Source organism: Ostrea edulis, chromosome 3, assembly GCF_947568905.1.
Source record: "Ostrea edulis chromosome 3, xbOstEdul1.1, whole genome shotgun sequence".
Classification (NCBI taxonomy): Eukaryota; Metazoa; Mollusca; class Bivalvia; order Ostreida; family Ostreidae; genus Ostrea; species Ostrea edulis.
In genome coordinates, this window is record NC_079166.1 from 80,625,823 (window position 1) to 80,648,774 (window position 22,952).

The following is a 22,952-nucleotide window of genomic DNA, read 5'->3' on the forward strand; positions in this document are numbered from 1 at the left end:
AATTAAATATAATTTTAAAAACAAATCAAAATTGTTCAGCCTTTCATTATACGGGTGTTTAACAGTATCTCAATAGAAATTGTAGAATGAATCAAAGCACTGTAATAGTATTTATAATTATATCAGTAATTATAATACATTATATTATAATAATTAAAATAGCATTATTGAACAAGACTGTGGACATGCTCATTTGCCTTACTATCGACATTAACTAACTCAATCAGTTCATATTATCATTTACTATAAAACTAAAAACTACAAGTAAAATATTAATTCTACAAGGAAATAGAACATTGTTTAAAAGAAGAAAAGAGAGACAGACAATGAAACAGAACTGTCTACGTAACGCTGGTTAGTGGACACATGTATTAGGTCACTGCGGACTGAAAAAAAGTCACAGTCTCTCCACATGTATCAATCAACATGCACGTTAACACCAGGTACACATCATCTGATTGTTATATTCTTAACTTAACCGGCACATAGTCATATCTTCCCTTTTTATAATTGTTTATTTTCTTTTATTTATTTGTCTTCTTCTTCAATCTTTTGTTATATTTTCATATACTATATTAATTTTATTTTGTCATAACTATCTTTGACCTATGGAAAGGGCTTATATAGGCATTGTGCCTGCTGCCTTATCCCATATAAGTATGTATTTTATATATATATATATATATATATATATATATATATATATATATATATATATATACGTGAATAAAATACTGTTGAAATCGAAAACATCATCTGATACAGTTCTTCAGTACAGAGCTAACAAGTTTTAATTTCAGTCGCAGCTGCTTCTCGAAAAGACCTTCAGTTATTCTGGAGAAGGGTTTTGTTAGTCTAGAGCAAATCATGTCATGTAGGATGCTTAAAATGATTTGGGGTAGTTTATGCCTCCTAACCCCTGGAGAAGAATATCAATGGTGATTATGAAGGTTAACTTACCCCTCCTTAATACCCACCTCCTCATGTGTATCAGATACTTAACTTTTAACTTCATTTGTGACGGAATCCCAAATTTGATAAAAACACTTTATAGCATAAATCTTAAATGTGCATAACTATGGTAATTTTATTTGCAAACTATTTTATTTTAATTCAAATAATTTTCAAAACCAATATAAGTTCATCATACATGTAATATTCATTCTAGCAAACCTGTCTTTTTTACGTTTTACCCCTACCAAAGTGGATCAGTACACTAGATAGATGTATGTATGAAAGCAAGGACAATAGAATAATTACCAAGAGATATAAACAACACCGTTTTTGGTCTTAGGGATTCTTTTCATGATGTATTTAATTGGCTTTTTGGTTCCTAACAGAATTGTGCATGTGAATTTTACGGCTGATTCAGCAGTACAGCAGATAAGGTAGATGTAAAGACTCGAGTATGAGAGAATGATTAAATAAGATTTTTATCGAATAAATCGCATACGATTTTATGTAATTTATTCTACGTTATCAAGAGTAAAAAGTAGTATTCACAAAATGTTTCACTGTGACATATCTATATATTCAATGTTATTTGCCTTTGATATCTTTACAAATTGTGATAATAGCCGTTTCCTCATGAATACGTTGCAGTTGTGAACAATACATCTTGATAGATATAACACATCTACTCAACAGCTGGGAATTCCTACACAAATGAGTGTACATGTAGAATGTAAATTATACAAATATAAATCTCATTTTTAGAATACATGGGGTTACGGCCTGTGACGTTAGCACAGAGTATGTTTGTAAATAATACAAATATAAATCTCATTTTTTAGAATACATGAGGGTACGGCCTGTGACGTTAGCACAGAGTATGTTTGTAAATAATACAAATATAAATCTCATTTTTTAGAATACATGAGGGTACGGCCTGTGACGTTAGCAAAGAGTATGTTTGTAAATAATACAAATATAAATCTCATTTTTTAGAATACATGAGGGTACGGCCTGTGACGTTAGCACAGAGTATGTTTGTAAATAATACAAATATAAATCTCATTTTTTAGAATACATGGGGTTACGGCCTGTGACGTTAGCACAGTGTATGTTTGTAAATAATACAAATATAAATCTCATTTTTTAGAATACATGGGGGTACGGCCTGTGACATTAGCACAGAGTATGTTAGTGTGAAGCCTCGCAGTTCATACACTCATGTTCAATCAAAAATGAAATTTATTTCTGTAGGTGGCTCACTACTCCTTACAAAAGTTTCTCATATCAACACAAAATGATTTAATTATTAAAAGATATAATAACATGTAATAAGTACATAATTATGTCTGAAGGGGAAAACATAATATGCAATTTTGGATAAAAAAAAGATTTTTTAATAAATTTATTTCAATTAATACGAGCAAAAGGCTCTAGCAGATTTGAACCCGGTAGAAGATTTTTTAATAATTTTATTTCAATTAATACGAGCAAAAAGGCTCTAGCAGATTTGAACTCGGTAGTTATGGGTCAGTGACCCGATTCTTTATCCAATGATCTAAAATGAGATACATGTACAAACCAAATGATTGATACAAATAATTTCACAAAACATATAAATCACCATCATGTGCCGTAATGTCATAAACAGTATAAGTTTAGGTGTTATGAGCCACCCTCCAGAAATTTCAGACACAGCTAGAACATGTACACAGAGATAAGCGTGACTAGTGACTACAGCAGAGAAGGAGTGTGATTTCTTTTAGTTCGTTATCTTGTTCTGAAAACTTGCAAACCTTAATATGGCAGATTCTATCAATCCTAAAACATAAACATTTCCTCTGCTTTTAAAAGCTACAACAACAAAAATTCTAGAGGCATGAAAAAGAGATGACCAGAATGATTGTCCACACTGTGAGATGACCAGAATGATTGTCCACACTGTGAGATGACCAGAATGATCGTCCACACTGTGAGATGACCAGAATGATCGTCCAGTGTGAGATGACCAAAATGATTGTCCACACTGTGAGATGACCAGAATGATTGTCCACACTGTGAGATGACCAGAATGATCATCCACACTGTGAGATGACCAGAATGATTGTCCACACTGTGAGATGACCAGAATGATTGTCCACACTGTGAGATGACCAGAATGATTGTCCACACTGTGAATCGGGATTAAGTAGACTGGCCTCCCTCTGCTCTACAGAGGAATTTGATCGAGATGATCGATTTATAATCCCCTCTCACAACAAGCCTCCTACTGACGTTAAACACCATCAACGTAACAACAAATACCATATAGCCGTTTTTTTCCACAGGTCTATAATTTGGCGATTTGCTGGCTGAAAGGTATGCTAATAATTTTAGCGGAATAAATTTTGGCGGACAGGGAAAACTTACTTCTCTTGCAAATACTGAAGTCACCATTGGGTGCATATTTGACGAGTGATATTGTGGCGGAAAACTATCTAACCACTAAAATAAGCCAAATTTGGCACCCTGCGGAAAAAACCCGCTATAAGGTACTGTAGTTCTATTGTATTATAGTTCCCTCAAGGTCATGCAGCAGTCTTATAGTATGTACCGGCATTGAAATACAGTTGAGGATATCTTGTAATAGCAGTATCAGAGGAAAACAAGATCATAGAAGGCTCTCAGCCGGAAGATACCATTTATCTATGGAGCAGGATGTGGGCATAGGAAGGTATACACTTTGAGAAAAGATTATTTTGACATACAAGAATCATAATAGCATCATGTAATCTTTTACAATAAAAGATGATTTCCTACATACTGTGTCTTTCCATAATGCCAACGCGATCAAGCATAGTGAAATCTTCATTCAGTGTTAAGGGGCTTAAGTGGCCAAAAAGATCTCTTATTTATCATACTTTATAATTCTTTTATCAGCTTCAAGACACTTGAAGTGTGTAACTTCAGAACTGTGGTGAATTTACATTTACGCCCTTTGAAGCTACAGTGGAACCCCGTTATTACGTTTTCCATTTTGTCACGATAAAATAACGTAATACCGGGGGCAACGTAATAAACGTTCCCAGTGAAATCCGTTAAAAATATCATTTGGAAATTGTATATCGTCCGTTGGTACTCCGTGAAGGGGTGTGTGAATATATCTTTACTGTTTCTTTGTTTAAAAGACAATTATACTTTGTTTTATTTACATCTTATCTTTAATGTCCGTAATTCTTCATGTTCTTATCCCTTTTCTTTATTTCTGGTGTAGGATACATAAGGATGTTTTGATAAACGTTGTTTTTTTTGCATTCGTTTGGACCGCCATTTTGTTCAACTTTAAAACAATGCGTTCATGTAAATTTCTATCAATAACTCGTTCCGGTTCGTATTCAACATTCGTATTAAAAAAATAACAAAACATCGTTTTATTAAGTTCTCTAATTACACAATACACAACACAATAAAAAAAAAAATCCCACCCCAAAACAACAAAACTATAGACACAAAACGCACACGATACCCAACACTTACACACTTTTCTCACCAACGATAAACACGGAGAACAATTTAAGCGCAATCCACATAAAAAAATATATAATGATGCACGAAGATTTCATTTATAACGCTAAATGATGGCACTAAAATCACGTGCGCATCAAGGGATTTTAGAATATTCACTGAGGTAAATGCCGTGTGCGAATCGGCCGATAACACAGGACAGTTTGATTGGTGTATGTATGGACGAAATTTACGAACACCCAAGCTGCATGTCCAAACAACGGACAATTTTTTAATTGACCACCTTTCGTCACCTATGTCCAAGCAGTTACCCAAGCGGTTTTAACAATGCTACGATAAATCTTGTCTTTCATGTTTGGTACCAAAGCTGTCCGTAAATAGAGTTTTAATAGCGAAGGTAATCACACTATACTGAACACTCAGGTGGTTGAGAAATTATTTCTTCGATTATCAAAATATGAAAAATGAAGTAAATTTCATAGAGTACAATGTCTAAATAAACATTATTTAATTGTTTATCACTGGCTTCGATACGAGGTATTCACCTGTATTGATGTCGCTAGACCTATCGAAGCGTGATCAGTCAAGCGTCTCTAATCCCCAAACAGACCAGGAATTTTACGTGGTGACTGCCTCAGACAGTCAAGGTGTGAATGGCTTATTATTTTGAGAATCATTATTGAATAATTAGGGGTTTATTACGTTTTTGTCGGAATTTTTACAACGTAATACCGAGTCCCGGCATCTTAGGGCAACGTAATAACGAGGTCTATTTTATATAGGTTTGTTAAGAAATGGTTTTGTGCTTTGAAATTTCAACGTAATATGCGGACTAACGTATTAAAGGGGGAACGTAATAACGGGGTTCCACTGTACTAAATACAACATTCGATTTTCACCATCCAAAAACTGAAGATTATAACATTCAGATAACATAAAACATCGAGAGAAAGATTCATCCAATTTAAATCCTAGAGATAAATGCAGAGATATCATAGCGTCTCCTTCCCACCCACAATTATCAAGTTAATTGGTACTTACACCCCGAGTAAGGGGTGGTACTTACACCCCGAGTCAGCGCTGGGGGCAGTACTTAAACCCCGAGTCAGGGCCTGGGCAGTACTTACACCCTGAGTCAGGGCCTGGGCGGTACTTACATCCCGAGTCAGGGACGGTACTTACACCCTGAGTCAGCGACGGTACTTACACCCCAAGTCAGGGCTTGGGCGGTACTTACATCCCAAGTAAGGGTCAGGGGCAGTACTTACACCCCATGTCGGGACCGGGGGCGGTACTTACACCCTGAGTCAGGGCCGGGGCCCGTACTTACACCCTGAGTCAGGGCTGGGTGCTGTGATACGGGGACAAGTCTTGGAGTACTCTGGATGGGTCAACATTTGTTAACACCTAGCCATTGCAAGTGTCTATTTCCAGCTCCAGCAACTTAGACAATGCAGATGTGTCAAAGGACACAACATGAAACATCAATTCCTATGACACTGGAATTTGAACCAGCAACCTATTGATAACTAACTGAACACCTTCAACCACTGAGCCACAAGCTTTACTAACCTAAATTATTCCACACCTAAAATTAATTAACACCCCATTCACTTTCTTCTTTCATTTTTCAGAGAATTTGTTGCGTGTACAACATAGGCCACTACTCCAACTCCATATACACCAAGTGAACATTTAACCATAACCATTATACATAACCATGGTAACCTCTAAACATGACTATTATTTCTAAACATTTAACCGTGATAATCATCATACATGTATTAACCATGTTATCTTCATTTGTTCATTAATCTTAATATTATCCACACTGACCTTAATATAAACTATATCAATTTAAGGGACCATGTATTAATCTTGTCAATTTTTATAATGACCACTCTAGCTTTCATATTGACCATGTTAACCTTAATATCAACCATGTTTACTTTTCACATTCAAATTTCAGCATCAATTTATCAATCTTTCTGCATCTCTAGCTTATTTTCATAAGAAAAATATATAAACCTGTTCCCACGTCATTATCTAAAACCAGGAAGGAGTCGCTGTCCCTATAGGACAGCTCTTGTATGGACTTTCAAAACCCATTTTTACATGCATATCCACCTCCACCACACATGCAGAATGAAGCATCATGCTTTGGAGAGTCTGGTGCTTACAGCACTGAGGGAGGTAGGAGAGAGATGCATTATAGAACTGGAGGTTCCCACTCGCAATATTTGCAGATGAAAATGAACAAGAATAAATCAAAACCATTGATAACTGAACAGATACATCACCCACTGTATGACCACAAGCCTAAAGATTTACCTTGCTACTTATTTCTCTGTAAAGGACAGAGGTTAAATTGTTATCAAGATCTTTGCAATTTTAATACATGTGTACGTCTTCCACTCAGATAATCAAGCTTCTGTCTGATAGAGAAAATTCTGAGTGATGAAACAGAGAAGAAATTATAAATCCTATGTGGAAATGACACATCAGCATTATATACATGGAGCCTAAGTTGGAAAATGAGTTTTTAATGGAAACCTGATCGTAACAAACAACTGAAAAATGCAGATCAAAGAGTATTTTTGTTAAACAGATAAAAAATAAGGGCATGCTGTTAATGGAAATGTTAGATTAATCCTTAGTATTTACATGCCGCTGTTATGTACGAGACTGCGTGCATTTTTAACTTCAAGATCTCGGACTTTCACCTAATACTATTTAATATGCAAAATTTGTGTCCAATACAGCCAAACACTTATTGCATGTCTGCATACCTTCACTATAAGACATAATCATTTCACTACACATCACTAAATCAAACATACATAAACTTTATTACAGTATCTATGGGCTTAAAAAAAACGCTTTTCTCTCAAGACCTAAACTTTGACTATTTCAAGAAATCTTAATTTATTTGTACACTATGTTAAGTTTCTATTCCATTTCACTATAAGGGATATGTTCCAATGGGAAAATGCTGCATACTGGTACTAAATTTTGCCTGGATTTACCCCCAGACAATGACATTCCGAATACTTCAACTAATTTTTTTTCTTAATTGACTCTTAATTATAGATATTCATTTATTTCAGAGTTTCACATCTACCTGTAATGAACTCATAACACCACTGGCCAGGTTGGAGAGCTTTCCTGCGACCTTTGTGACCCCTTGACGAACACCATCTCTAATATCCTGTAAATCGGGAGCATTGCTGGAATAATTCTTACGACCTGCGGCTTCCGTGCCAAACAACTGTGAACTGGAAATGCTGTTACTGCCTTCAAATCGCGATAAATTCTGACGCATTTCAAACTGAAATTGAAAAGTTTCCAATTAAAAAATCATCATTATTTAAGTAGCTTGGTTTCCTTTACATAATCACAAAGTATCACCATTTCGTATTTCTACAAGTCTAATCCCCATGTATAATCAACTCACATCTGGATCTGAATTTCCAAAGAATTGATCAGAAGATATCGACTTGGCATTGCCAAACTTTTTCTGGGCCTCCTCAGAAGACGATTGTGAACCATAGTCGTACGTCTTTCTACTCCGACCTTGCCTGAAAAATTATCATATTCATCACATAAGTCTCCCCTACATTATACAGCTGGACTGGTTTAACTGGGGACAGTGTATCACTACACCCTCACATTGTCACAGTGTGGCATCTGGTCCTCAATCAAATCAATGTCATTAAAATTATCCAATCAAGAGGTATTTGGTACAACAGACTGAGTGCTGTACAAATGATCGTATGCTTTACTATGGTTATCTATCTACATACGGAGTACTGTGCATGTAAATGAAATATATGTCTGACAAAGACTCAGTTAAAAAAGATCAAGATTTCAAAGAAGTGCAATGTCGTATTTCAACACAAGCTACCACTACTTTCTTTGAAATCACTTATTTTTGGTACCGTAGATTTTAATGATTTTGTTCATGATGTATGAAAATAAGTGACTTCAAAGATACAAGCCAGTCTATGATACTGATGCCCCACACTTAGCTGCAATGATATAGCTCCTCCCTCCATTTTATGTGAGAGTGCTTAGGATCTCCGTAATGGTGCAGTGATTCGCTCCCGCAACATTTTCTATCATTATAAACATTTGCTGGCTTTCTTTACATATATGAAATGATATTCTATGTTTCTTGGTCAATACATAAATTTACAACCTGCAACTTACGATTTGTGAGACACTATTCTTCCCTTTTTAACAATATTTCAACCTTTTCCAATTTCTTGATTCTTATTTGTGCACCATGTTTGATGTACTGAAGGTGTACTTCCGGTTGTCAAGTTATTTGCATATGCCATGTAATGTAGTGTTTACATCAATGGGCGAGTACAAAGGAGAAAGCGATTTCGTCGGTATTGAAATGTTTATTAAATATTTTCTGCCACCAAATAATTTTCCTTTCTTTGTTGGAATGGCTCAAGTAAAGTACATTCCCGTGCTGATTGTCAATGTTCAGGTTTTTTCAGTAAATCCATCTATGAGATCTCGCTATAACAATCATAGCGGAGCAGAGAGTTCTTTGTATGTTGTACATGATAATTAATGAAAAAAACACCTTTATTAGTCATACCCAAGCGCAAAGTTGGTACTCTTTTTTAGTTAAACAACATTGGAGACAAATACACAAAGTTTATTACAGGTTATTCATAAAAGTAGGTTGCACCATTACGAAGATCCAATGGAATTGTAGCCCTCTCCCGAAAACGTAATAAAAAATCGGAGAGGGTTACATTATTGCAGCTACCCCACACTCAACAACAAATCAATCTATGAGTCTGATGCCCCACAATTTGTACTCCAAACCTGCACTTTCATTAAAGACCATATACACTGTATCAGAGATCCTAAAAGATGTGTTTGTGATAACCTATACCCCAAAATATGACAAAATTTAAAAATGAAAAATTCAACCTTGACCTTCATTAATTACTTTTTCATAAAACACATATCTTTGACCTTTTAATTCAACAAGATAAAATTTACACTTGTACTGTTCATAAGTTTTAGACCAAATTTAATTTTGCCGACTGACAAACATGCAAAATCAATAACACCACCCCCCCCCCCCCCCCCCACCCCCATATCCTTTCAAGGCCTACAAATGGGTGCTGGCTGAATTCTGGAAAATATCATAATCAGAAATGTTTGTTTTGAATACAAAACACTTGGGAGGTTGTTTCCACCCTACTAGTTTTTGTCCAAAGAGGACCAAATCCATTTGCCCTGTTACATTTATTTCACTCTTAACATTTTTTTCAGTATTAAAATAGGTTTTATATCAGATGGAATAAATCACATTGTTTCTTTCCTGATTAAATGAATTATGTGAAGACAACTGAATGAAACACATGATTATATTATGAACATGACCATGTTAAATTCTCTTCACTCAAGAGTCCCCCGGATTAACAAAATCACTAGAACATGCTTAATGTGTAAACATAAATAAGGGAATACAAACAATGAGGGATAAAAACTGAAACTGGCATCTAGCATGTGAACTACATTGTCCCACAACACTGTCCTCCTAAATATTGGCAGAGTTCTAATTTGTTTTTCACTTGGAGAAAAATCAAACTTTTGTGTCCCCTTCTCATCTGGGTGTTAATTTTGTTTCCAAAGATCACTTCTTTAACAAACTCATTAAAAATGCCAAAATGGTCTGTCATGATGAGCTAAAATGAAGGTTTTGCCCAACCGATGACAAAGGACATATTCTAATACACTGATCCAGATAGATCCTCTGCCTTATCTATGGAGGACAAGTATTTTAACTTTCTTCTGTACAGTGATAAATAAATTACCCAGACTCCTCACTGTCACATGTACACAGGTCATGTGACTCCTCCTCCAAACTGGTAAGCAGGAGAAATGAATAAACATACAAACTATGTAGTTTATCAGTTGATTTTAACATAATTAGTACTAATCCTCACAAAGGGTCTTTACTTTTCAGTGTACTAATTAGTACTAATCCTCACAAAGGGTCTTTACTTTTCAGTGTACTAATTAGTACGAATCCTCATAAAGGGTCTTTACTTTTCAGTGTACTGTATACCCAGAATTTTCAGCAAGAATTTAATATTAGCATTATTAACGAGATTGATGAGATCGCTAAAATCGGATATTGCCAACAATTTATTCCATATCGGAGGCAATAGTTATTACCTCTCACTCAATTGTATACCTATAGCTCTCCCTACACATGTATACCTATAGCTCTCCCTACACATGTATACCTATAGCTCTCACTACACATGTATACCTATAGCTCTCACTACACATGTATACCTATAGCTCTCACTACATATGTATACCTATAGCTCTCCCTACACATGTATACCTATAGCTCTCACTACACATGTATACCTATAGCTCTCCCTACACATGTATACCTATAGCTCTCACTACATATGTATACCTATAGCTCTCACTACACATGTATACCTATAGCTCTCATTATCTATGTATACCTATAGCTCTCCCTACACATGTATACCTATAGCTCTCACTACACATGTATACCTATAGCTCTCCCTACATATGTATACCTATAGCTCTCACTACACATGTATACCTATAGCTCTCATTATCTATGTATACCTATAGCTCTCACTACACATGTATACCTATAGCTCTCCCTACACATGTATACCTATAGCTCTCACTACACATGTATACCTATAGCTCTCACTACACATGTATACCTATAGCTCTCACTACACATGTATACCTATAGCTCTCCCTACACATGTATACCTACAGCTCTCACTACACATGTATACCTACAGCTCTCACTACACATGTATACCTATAGCTCTCCCTACACATGTATACCTATAGCTCTCACTACACATGTATACCTATAGCTCTCACTACACGTGTATACCTATAGCTCTCACTACACACGTATACCTATAGCTCTCACTACACACGTATACCTATAGCTCTCACTACACATGTATAGCTATAGCTCTCACTACACATGTATACCTACAGCTCTCACTACACATGTATACCTACAGCTCTCACTACACATGTATACCTATAGCTCTCCCTACACATGTATACCTATAGCTCTCACTACACGTGTATACCTATAGCTCTCACTACACATGTATACAGATATAGCCTTACTACACATGTATACCTATAGCTCTCACTACACGTGTATACCTATAGCTCTCACTACACATGTATACAGATATAGCCTTACTACACATGTATACCTATAGCTCTCACTACACATGTATACCTATAGCTCTCACTACACGTGTATACCTATAGCTCTCACTACACATGTATACCTATAGCTCTCACTACACATGTATACCTATAGCTCTCACTACACACGTATACCTATAGCTTTCACTATCTATGTATACCTATAGCTTTCACTACACATGTATACCTATAGCTCTCACTACACATGTATACCTATAGCTCTCACTACACATGTATACCTATAGCTCTCACTACACGTGTATACCTATAGCTCTCACTACACACGTATACCTATAGCTCTCACTACACACGTATACCTATAGCTCTCACTACACGTGTATACCTATAGCTCTCACTACACATGTATACCTATAGCTCTCACTACACATGTATACCTATAGCTCTCACTACACACGTATACCTATAGCTCTCACTACACGTGTATACCTATAGCTCTCACTACACATGTATACCTATAGCTCTCACTACACGTGTATACCTATAGCTCTCACTACACACGTATACCTATAGCTCTCACTACACACGTATACCTACAGCTCTCCCTACACATGTATACCTACAGCTCTCACTACACGTGTATACCTACAGCTCTCACTACACATGTATACCTACAGCTCTCACTACACATGTATACCTATAGCTCTCACTACACATGTATACCTATAGCTCTCACTACACATGTATACCTATAGCTCTCACTACACATGTATACAGATATAGCCTTACTACACATGTATACCTATAGCTCTCACTACACATGTATACCTATAGCTCTCACTACACGTGTATACCTATAGCTCTCACTACACATGTATACCTATAGCTCTCACTACACATGTATACCTATAGCTCTCACTACACATGTATACCTATAGCTCTCACTACACATGTATACAGATATAGCCTTACTACACATGTATACCTATAGCTCTCACTACACATGTATACCTATAGCTCTCACTACACATGTATACCTATAGCTCTCACTACACACGTATACCTATAGCTCTCACTACACATGTATACCTATAGCTCTCACTACACATGTATACCTATAGCTCTCCCTACACATGTATACCTATAGCTCTCACTACACACGTATACCTATAGCTTTCACTATCTATGTATACCTATAGCTCTCACTACACATGTATACCTATAGCTCTCACTACACATGTATACCTATAGCTCTCACTACACATGTATAGCTATAGCTCTCACTACACATGTATACCTATAGCTCTCACTACACATGTATACCTATAGCTCTCACTACACATGTATACCTATAGTCTCACTACACATGTATACCTATAGTCTCACTACACATGTATACCTATAGTCTCACTACACATGTATACCTATAGCTCTCACTATCTATGTATACCTATAGCTCTCACTACACATGTATAGCTATAGCTCTCACTACACATGTATAGCTATAGCTCTCACTACACATGTATACAGATATAGCCTTACTACACATGTATACCTATAGCTCTCACTACACATGTATACCTATAGTCTCACTACACATGTATACCTATAGCTCTCACTACACATGTATACCTATAGCTCTCACTACACATGTATAGCTATAGCTCTCACTACACATGTATACCTATAGCTCTCACTACACATGTATACAGATATAGCCTTACTACACATGTATACCTATAGCTCTCACTACACATGTATACCTATAGTCTCACTACACATGTATACCTATAGTCTCACTACACATGTATACCTATAGTCTCACTACACATGTATACCTATAGTCTCACTACACATGTATACCTATAGTCTCACTACACATGTATACCTATAGTCTCACTACACATGTATACCTATAGCTCTCACTACACACGTATACCTATAGCTCTCACTACACATGTATACCTATAGTCTCACTACACATGTATACCTATAGCTCTCACTACACATGTATACCTATAGTCTCACTACACATGTATACCTATAGTCTCACTACACATGTATAGCTATAGCTCTCCCTACACATGTATACCTATAGCTCTCACTACACATGTATAGCTATAGCTCTCACTATCTATGTATACCTATAGCTCTCACTACACATGTATACCTATAGCTCTCACTACACATGTATACCTATAGCTCTCACTACACATGTATACCTATAGCTCTCACTACACATGTATACCTACAGCTCTCACTACACATGTATACAGATATAGCCTTACTACACATGTATACCTATAGCTCTCACTACACATGTATACCTATAGCTCTCACTACACATGTATACCTATAGCTCTCACTACACATGTATACCTATAGCTCTCACTATCTATGTATACCTATAGCTCTCACTACACATGTATACCTATAGTCTCACTACACATGTATACCTATAGCTCTCACTACACATGTATACCTATAGCTCTCACTACACATGTATACCTATAGCTCTCCCTACACATGTATACCTACAGCTCTCACTACACATGTATACCTACAGCTCTCACTACACATGTATACCTATAGCTCTCCCTACACATGTATACCTATAGTCTCACTACACATGTATACCTATAGCTCTCACTACACACGTATACCTATAGCTCTCACTACACATGTATACCTATAGCTCTCACTACACATGTATACCTATAGCTCTCACTACACATGTATACCTATAGCTCTCACTACACATGTATACCTACAGCTCTCACTACACATGTATACAGATATAGCCTTACTACACATGTATACCTATAGTCTCACTACACATGTATACCTATAGCTCTCACTATCTATGTATACCTATAGCTCTCACTACACATGTATACCTATAGTCTCACTACACATGTATACCTATAGCTCTCACTACACATGTATACCTATAGCTCTCACTATCTATGTATACCTATAGCTCTCACTACACATGTATACCTATAGTCTCACTACACATGTATACCTATAACTCTCACTATCTATGTATACCTATAGCTCTCACTACACATGTATACCTATAGTCTCACTACACATGTATACCTATAGCTCTCACTACACACGTATACCTATAGCTCTCACTACACATGTATACCTATAGCTCTCACTACACACGTATACCTATAGCTCTCACTACATATGTATACCTATAGCTCTCACTACACATGTATACCTATAGCTCTCACTACACATGTATACCTATAGCTCTCACTACACATGTATACCTATAGCTCTCACTACATATGTATACCTATAGCTCTCACTACACATGTATACCTATAGCTCTCACTACACACGTATACCTATAGCTCTCACTACACATGTATACCTATAGCTTTCACTATCTATGTATACCTATAGCTCTCACTACACATGTATACCTATAGCTCTCACTACACATGTATAGCTATAGCTCTCATTATCTATGTATACCTATAGCTCTCCCTACACATGTATACCTATAGCTCTCACTACACATGTATACCTATAGCTCTCACTACACATGTATAGCTATAGCTCTCACTACACATGTATACCTATAGCTCTCACTACACATGTATACAGATATAGCCTTACTACACATGTATACCTATAGCTCTCACTACACATGTATACCTATAGCTCTCACTACACATGTATACCTATAGCTCTCACTACACATGTATACCTATAGTCTCACTACACATGTATACCTATAGCTCTCACTACACATGTATACCTATAGCTCTCACTACACACGTATACCTATAGCTCTCACTACACATGTATACCTATAGCTCTCACTACACATGTATACCTATAGCTCTCACTACACATGTATACCTATAGTCTCACTACACATGTATACCTATAGCTCTCACTACACATGTATACCTACAGCTCTCACTACACATGTATACCTATAGCTCTCACTACACATGTATACCTATAGCTCTCACTACACATGTATACCTATAGCTCTCACTACACATGTATATCTATAGCTCTCACTACACATGTATACCTATAGCTCTCACTACACATGTATACCTATAGCTCTCACTACACATGTATACCTATAGCTTTCACTATCTATGTATACCTATAGCTCTCACTACACATGTATACCTATAGTCTCACTACACATGTATACCTATAGTCTCACTACACATGTATACCTATAGCTCTCACTACACATGTATACCTATAGCTCTCACTACACATGTATAGCTATAGCTCTCACTATCTATGTATACCTATAGCTCTCCCTACACATGTATACCTATAGCTCTCACTACACACGTATACCTATAGCTTTCACTATCTATGTATACCTATAGCTCTCCCTACACATGTATACAGATATAGCCTTACTACACATGTATACCTATAGCTCTCGTTACATATGTATACCTATTTTTATGGAGAAATCACTAAATTTGTGCTAAAAATTCCACTTCTACGGTAATTTGATGATGATTTTAATACACTTTATTAACTTTAAAAGCTTAATGATACTGTAACAACATTTCTATTGTCAAGTAGCAGTAACATCACTCATAGCAGTCACCATCTAAAACATTCTATCTTGACCAAAATTTCATACATATAATATACAGGAGTAATGAAATAAGCTATTTTTGTTTTGAGTTGGACCTACTTATCCTCATTCTTCGGTTTACTGGACAAGGTTTCCGAGAAGCTCTGTTTGGAGTCGAAGCGGTCAATGTCCCAACTCCCAGATTTATTGTTGTTCCCCCAGGAGCTGAAGGAGTCCTTCTTATCGAAGTCAAAGTCCCTGTCATATCTAGAAAATAAAATCAAACTCCCTGTCATGCCTAGTAACACAAGTCAAACTCCCTGTCATGCCTAGTAAAACAAACCTGGATGTTCATGTACAGCTTCTACCATGATACACTGATAAAAGAATTCAATTAGATGTAACTTTATGATTATACATTACCATTTTTATAAAACAATGTCTGCCAAATGCTGTTAATTAATTTGCTAGCATTATTAACTTACACACTTTAATCAAGCTGATCTTCTTAAATGTTACACAGGGTTTGACACTAACTAAGGCACGTCCGACCGACAGAGTCTACTAAATGGCCGGACCAGCAGAGTAAAATATCGATTTACTAGTCCGACTGGTCGTGTTGAAAAAATAGACAAAATTTAAGAAACTTTACTTTAAACCATAAGATATTTTATTCTTAACAAAAAATAACTGAAAAGAGTTTGCGAGCAATTTTGAACCACGTGATGACATAATTTCTATTTTTAGTTCTAATAAATAAGTCGAGGTCGAAGTGATTTTTTGCATTTATGGATTTTTTACAACATCTACACAATGTTAATGTGTTTAAAGTTATGTTTTGGATAAATAGACATAAATTGAATTCATTTAAAAAATAACAGTTTATTTGAATTAAATATAAGAAAGTGTTTATCAAATTAATACATTACATCATAAACAGCCATTGTTCGGTGTTGACATATGTGTGGAAATGTCTCTATATTTAAATACGACTTCTCGTCCTCAAGAAAAGATGTCCCAAGAAAGAAAAAAAAATGGAAAAGGCTGGGAAGAAACAAAGCAGGGATTATGAAATAGAAATTAAAAAAAAAAAAGATTGAGGTCATTTTGTTCTAAATGAACTAAAGAATTTCCGTGCCGGGTAGAATTTAAAGAAACGGAAAATGTGTTTGAAAATATAAGCATCAAATTGAATGACGAGACAAAAGATTGTTTTGAGACAATTAAATACATTTTAGTTCAAACTTAACATTTGTCATTTAAATTAAGTATTTAGATATGGAGAAACTATCAGGTTTTTTCTGGAAAGTTGGTCAGGGCTAGTGGATGTAAGGTCAGGTCTAGTAAAAAGCATTTGAAGTAGCCCGATTGGTCTAGTGCTCGAAAAAGTAAATGTCAAACCCTGTTACAATTAGCTTTGATTAATTTCACTCAAATTCAATGAGGACAAAAATAACCCAGTAAGTTAGTAGAGTAAATAAGTATTTGATATGAAATGTTCAGAAAGTACATGCTAAGTTCACATGAATACCTTTCGTTTAATCCACAAAACAATAAGAGAATATACATTTTAACACTCCATTTCTTTTGTTCCTCTCCCCGTTCCCTACTTTTGCGATTGCTTCCATATGAGTGAAATATTCTCAGTTGGGATGTAAAACAATATTAAATATTCCTTCTAGCCTACAAGCTTTACACAATTTTTTCTTCTTCTGGAAATCCCCCCCCCCCCCCCTCCATTCCATGTTTCCAGTGGGCCTAAATACACGTTAAATTCCCTACTGGTGTGCTATAAACAACACTACATATCTACTCCACTTGATCTACGATGAAAGCTTAAAGCCAGTTACATTTTACTTCTTTACAGTCAGAACAATTCAATGGAAAAGAAAATTGACAATAACAATATTTAGCTTGTTAAACTCATACTTAGATGATGATGAAGTGTAGTCATCCAATTCATCATCAAAAAAGCTCCGCCCCTTTGATGATTTCCTGTCAAACTGATCGTACTTTGACCTCGAGGAATTTGGCTGTTCCTGTTCAATGACCTGCATGTCTGTCATGGCTGAGTGACTCATCCCCCTAGAAAATGCAGAACAGACATATCCAACATGTTCAATGGCAAAAGAAAGCATTTTATTTGAAACATGTAAAGAACATGCGAATTAAAAATAATAATAATAATAAATAAATAAAATTGATATCGCGCCTTATATAAAACAAATGACTCTAGGGTGCTTTACATGGGTAGTGGTGAGTGTTTGTGACCTACTTAGAAGAAGCGAACCCCATCCCAAGCCTCTCTAGCTGCTCCGCCTTCTTGGGATCCGACTGCTTCAACTTGTCTTCCTGTTTCTTCCGCTCTAGATTCATATCCTGATACGCTAATCTCATTGATGCCCTGATGGAAATTAATTCAGTTATTAAACATGCAATTTCAAGTTACAGAATTCAGCTATTTTTTTATATTTCATCTTCACTCACATAATAAATATGCAGCACATGATTGCCAATGGGTGACATGCTATTTTCATAATTTCTCTCAGTCTATCTTACTATTATGTTATCACATTTTCTTGTTTGAAAATTAATGGACTAATTTTTTTGCTTTGATTATTCAACATATTGAATACTGTAGAATCATTTAAATTCGTGGGGGCCAATTTTCGTGGATTGCTGAGTTTTTACAGGTTCATGGGGACGTCATTTTGTGGATTTATATATTTGTAAGAAAGATAACTCTGGAATGTAATTATGATTCTTTATTCCTTGAGGATGTAAATTCATGGGTGAGGGGTACCCACGAATTCCACGAAAATTGAGCCCCCACGAATTCTAATGATTCCACAGTATCTCACTAAACAGTGTATTCTTAATCACATGACGGCATCTAGTGTATTCTTAATCACATGACAGCATCTAGTGTATTCTTAATCACATGACGGCATCTAGTGTATTCTTAATCACATGACGGCATCTAGTGTATTCTTAATCACATGACAGCATTGAGTGTATTCTTAATCACATGACAGCATCTAGTGTATTCTTAATCACATGACAGCATCGAGTGTATTCTTAATCACATGACAGCATCGAGTGTATTCTTAATCACATGACAGCATCGAGTGTATTCTTAATCACATGACGGCATCTAGTGTATTCTTAATCACATGACAGCATCGAGTGTATTCTTAATCACATGACAGCATCTAGTGTATTCTTAATCACATGACAGCATCTAGTGTATTCTTAATCACATGACAGCATCTAGTGTATTCTTAATCACATGACAGCATCTAGTGTATTCTTAATCACATGACAACATCTAGTGTATTCTTAATCACATGACAGCATCTAGTGTATTCTTAATCACATGACAACATTGAGTGTATTCTTAATCACATGACAGCATCTAGTGTATTCTTAATCACATGACAGCATTGAGTGTATTCTTAATCACATGACAGCATCGAGATGTAAAAGTACTTCAGAGTCAACATCTTTGAAATCCATTGAATTAAAAAATCATCCAAAGCAGATTAATGCACCTCAATTAACTAGCAATCTATTTTATTTATTTCTCATCTGTCCTACCAGATGGATCCACCCATCCGATTACCAAACTACCTTACAAATGATTTGCAGTGTTTGAAATTAACCATAGACCAATAGACCGAGTCTATATCAAATGACACTGGTCTATACCAGTTGTAACTGAGATACACCAAATTGTCTACGCTGATTTTTAGATTTAAAGCAATAAGTTAGCCCAAAGGACCCTGCATAGTCAGTCGATGTCAGATAAAAGTTATGAGGAAAGGAGGATATTGTTATGGAAAGGGAAAAAATATGCTTTCTAAGTACATGAGAAATAAATGAAAATGTTTGAAATTAGTGTTATTTTTTTTCAATTTTGCAGTCTATGCCAATTCAATAAGGTCTATGTCATCTTGTTTTGGCATAGACCTGTGGACTATACCAAGCCTAAATCAATTTCGAACACTGAGTTAGATGGTTAGACCCCCCCCCCCCCCTTACATTTGCTTGGCCTTATCCTCCTCTGATTTAGCCTCCTGGACTGCCCTTGTGGCTGCTAGTTCTTCCCTTTCCTTGTCCAGCTGCTGCGCTTTGTTCTCAATTTCTGAGAAGTTAGTTTTCACTCTCTGTGCTCCAAGTCCACCCTTCTGTTAAAAATAAAAGCGTTCAGAATTGACACAGAATTTCAGATTTATTTACATGCACAGCTTATAACATCCATAACACTGCATCTGACTTCTTCGAAGAATAATACGAGACCAATCCACTTCTTCAAAACTCATAAACCTAGCCTACAGGTACACGAGGAATATTCTTACCCCTTTCCTGCCCGCCGGTTTCTTGGCACCAATGATAGCTTTTCGAGGTTCTGCCTGTGCAGCTGCTGTCGTTGGTGACATACTTAATGCTGCTTCCACACTAGGTCCCTCCGAGGGGTCTGTAACACAACAGGGTCATATCAGACATTTCAAATCAGGGCCTCATACAAACCTTCAACAACATTCCAAAAAAACTTATATAAAACTATGCACACAGTCTTCTAATCTTTCAGGAGATGAAATTCACAGTGTGGTAATACCTTCAGTATTTGATTCCTTGTATGATACATTATTGGGTTTTGATGCACTCTGAATTTCACATTCTTCTTAGTATACTTTCATTCATTTCTGTGAAACATTCTCTTTTATCTGTATAGCTATTAACTTCTTGGTAATAAATGTTACTAAAACTCTAGAGAATTTTATTGTGCAATACCTGGACCATTATTGAATGTCAACTGTTAACAAAATGATAGGATCTGTGCCAAAACGTTTGCACGCTAAGATGTAAACAAAGATGGTGGACCACCTATCGTTTGGTAAGCTCTGAAATCTGGTTTCAGTATCTTGTCTTATTAAATGTCAGCTAATTCTTGTAATATTTTGACCCTGATTTATAGATATGGACCAAATTTTTTTATTAGTCACAATAATTTCACTAGCATTGATCGATGCAATTAGATAAACGTTGAAAATGTGTGCAACTGTGATACTGCATGCCTTCATATCACTGCCAATAATGCTTCAGTTTCTGCCTTGACAAGGAAATGAATAAATTATCAACTTAAAACAATGGAAATATAGTTTATGTATGTATTAAAGGAGCGACTGTTGTTGAATTTATGTTAGTAACTACTGGCACTCATTCAGTGTGAAAATTCGCTCACAAGCCAATACTTAGCAATACAAGAGGCACATGGGCCACATCGCTCACCTGAGTCACCTTGGCCCATATCTGAAGACTTTCCATATAATGTATATTTGCATGTAAAACCTTAGTCCCTATTATGGCCCCAACTACCCATGGAAGCCATGATTTGAACAAACTTGAATCTGCACTATGTCAGAAAGTTTTCATGTAAAAATCAGCTTTTCTGGCTCAGTGGTTCTTGAGAAGAAGATTTTTCCTATATATTTGTATGTAAAACTTTGATCCCCTATTGTGGCCCCATCCAACCCCCGGGGCCCATGAATTGAACAAACTTGAATCTGCATTATGTCAGAAAGCTTTCATGTAAATCTCAGCTTTTCTGGCTTAGTGGTTCTTGAGAAGAAGATTTCAAAGTTTTTCCCTATATATTTGTATGTAAAACTTTGATCCCCCCTTGTGGCCCCATCCTACCCCCGAGGGCCATGATTTAAACAAACTTAAATCTGCACTATGTCAGAAAGTTTTCATGTAAAAATCAGCTTTTCTGGCTTAGTGGTTCTTGAGAAAAAGATTTTAAAGTTTTCCCAATCTATTTGTATGTAAAACTTTGACCCCCCCTTGTGGCCCCATCTTACCCCCGGGGGCCAGATTTGAACAACCTTGAATCTGCAATATGTCAGGAAGCTTTCAGGTAAATTTCAGTTCTTCTGGCCCAGTGGTTCTTGAGAAGAAGATTTTTAAATGACCCCACCCTATTTTTGCATTTTTGTGATTATCTCCCCTTTGAAAGGGACATGGCCCTTCATTTGAACAAACTTGAAAGCCCTTCACCCAAGGATGCTTTTGACCAAGTTTGGTTGAAATTGGCCCAGTAGTTCTGAAGAAAAAGATAAAATTGTGAAAAGTTTACAACAACGACAGACAACGGACAAATTTTGATCAGAAAAGCTCACTTGAACCTTCGGTTCAGGTGAGCTAACAAGTTCAATATCCCTCAAATAACTGAATTTGAATTAGGCCAAGAAAAATAAATACGACAGAGTTTTATCTTCTTTTTATCTAATATACATCAGATGAGGGATTATTTTTAAAATTCAAAACTTGTGACTTTTAAACAGTTCCAGCAAGCATCAGAAAAATTTCCCACAATGTACAATGGCAGAATAACTGTTGTGTCTTTTCATATCTGTTCAGATATTAACGCCATCCAGATGAAATATTTGTAACTATATAACCCCGCCAGCAATTTGCAAAATGTGAACTGTTTACATAAACATTGGGATGACCCAGACTTAGTGAAACGTTAGATTACATATGGGAGTATCAATATCTTAACCGCGATCAGGGATTCAGTGCTTGAGCGAAATTTCATATTATTCATTTAAGGATAAGAATAGTTAATGCCCATTGTATGAACAGTTCCGGGTGAACCTGAGAACCAAGTAATTAATGATTTTAGGCCTTT

The 22,952-nt window shown here is 36.1% G+C and overlaps 1 protein-coding gene across 3 annotated transcripts in view; it reads right to left on the reverse strand.

The window, feature by feature from the left end:
• The window catches only part of LOC125675589 (ADP-ribosylation factor GTPase-activating protein 2-like), a 32,167-nt gene that overhangs the window by 2,744 nt on the left and 6,471 nt on the right, over positions 1 to 22,952 (reverse strand). Inside the window, exons 5-12 of one of the 3 annotated variants that reach the window (XM_048913343.2) lie at positions 20,617 to 20,735; positions 20,300 to 20,445; positions 18,534 to 18,662; positions 18,188 to 18,343; positions 16,379 to 16,525; positions 7,910 to 8,033; positions 7,577 to 7,783; positions 2,748 to 2,772 (exon numbers count right to left, since the gene is read on the reverse strand). In XM_048913343.2, the coding sequence (XP_048769300.1) occupies positions 2,767 to 2,772; positions 7,577 to 7,783; positions 7,910 to 8,033; positions 16,379 to 16,525; positions 18,188 to 18,343; positions 18,534 to 18,662; positions 20,300 to 20,445; positions 20,617 to 20,735 (1,034 nt within the window). In that variant the 3' untranslated portion in view covers positions 2,748 to 2,766. Of the gene's footprint in view, positions 1 to 2,747; positions 2,773 to 6,786; positions 6,803 to 7,576; positions 7,784 to 7,909; positions 8,034 to 16,378; positions 16,526 to 18,187; positions 18,344 to 18,533; positions 18,663 to 20,299; positions 20,446 to 20,616; positions 20,736 to 22,952 lie in introns of all 3 variants that reach the window. The other 2 variants (XM_048913342.2, XM_048913341.2) reach the window with 2 other exon arrangements.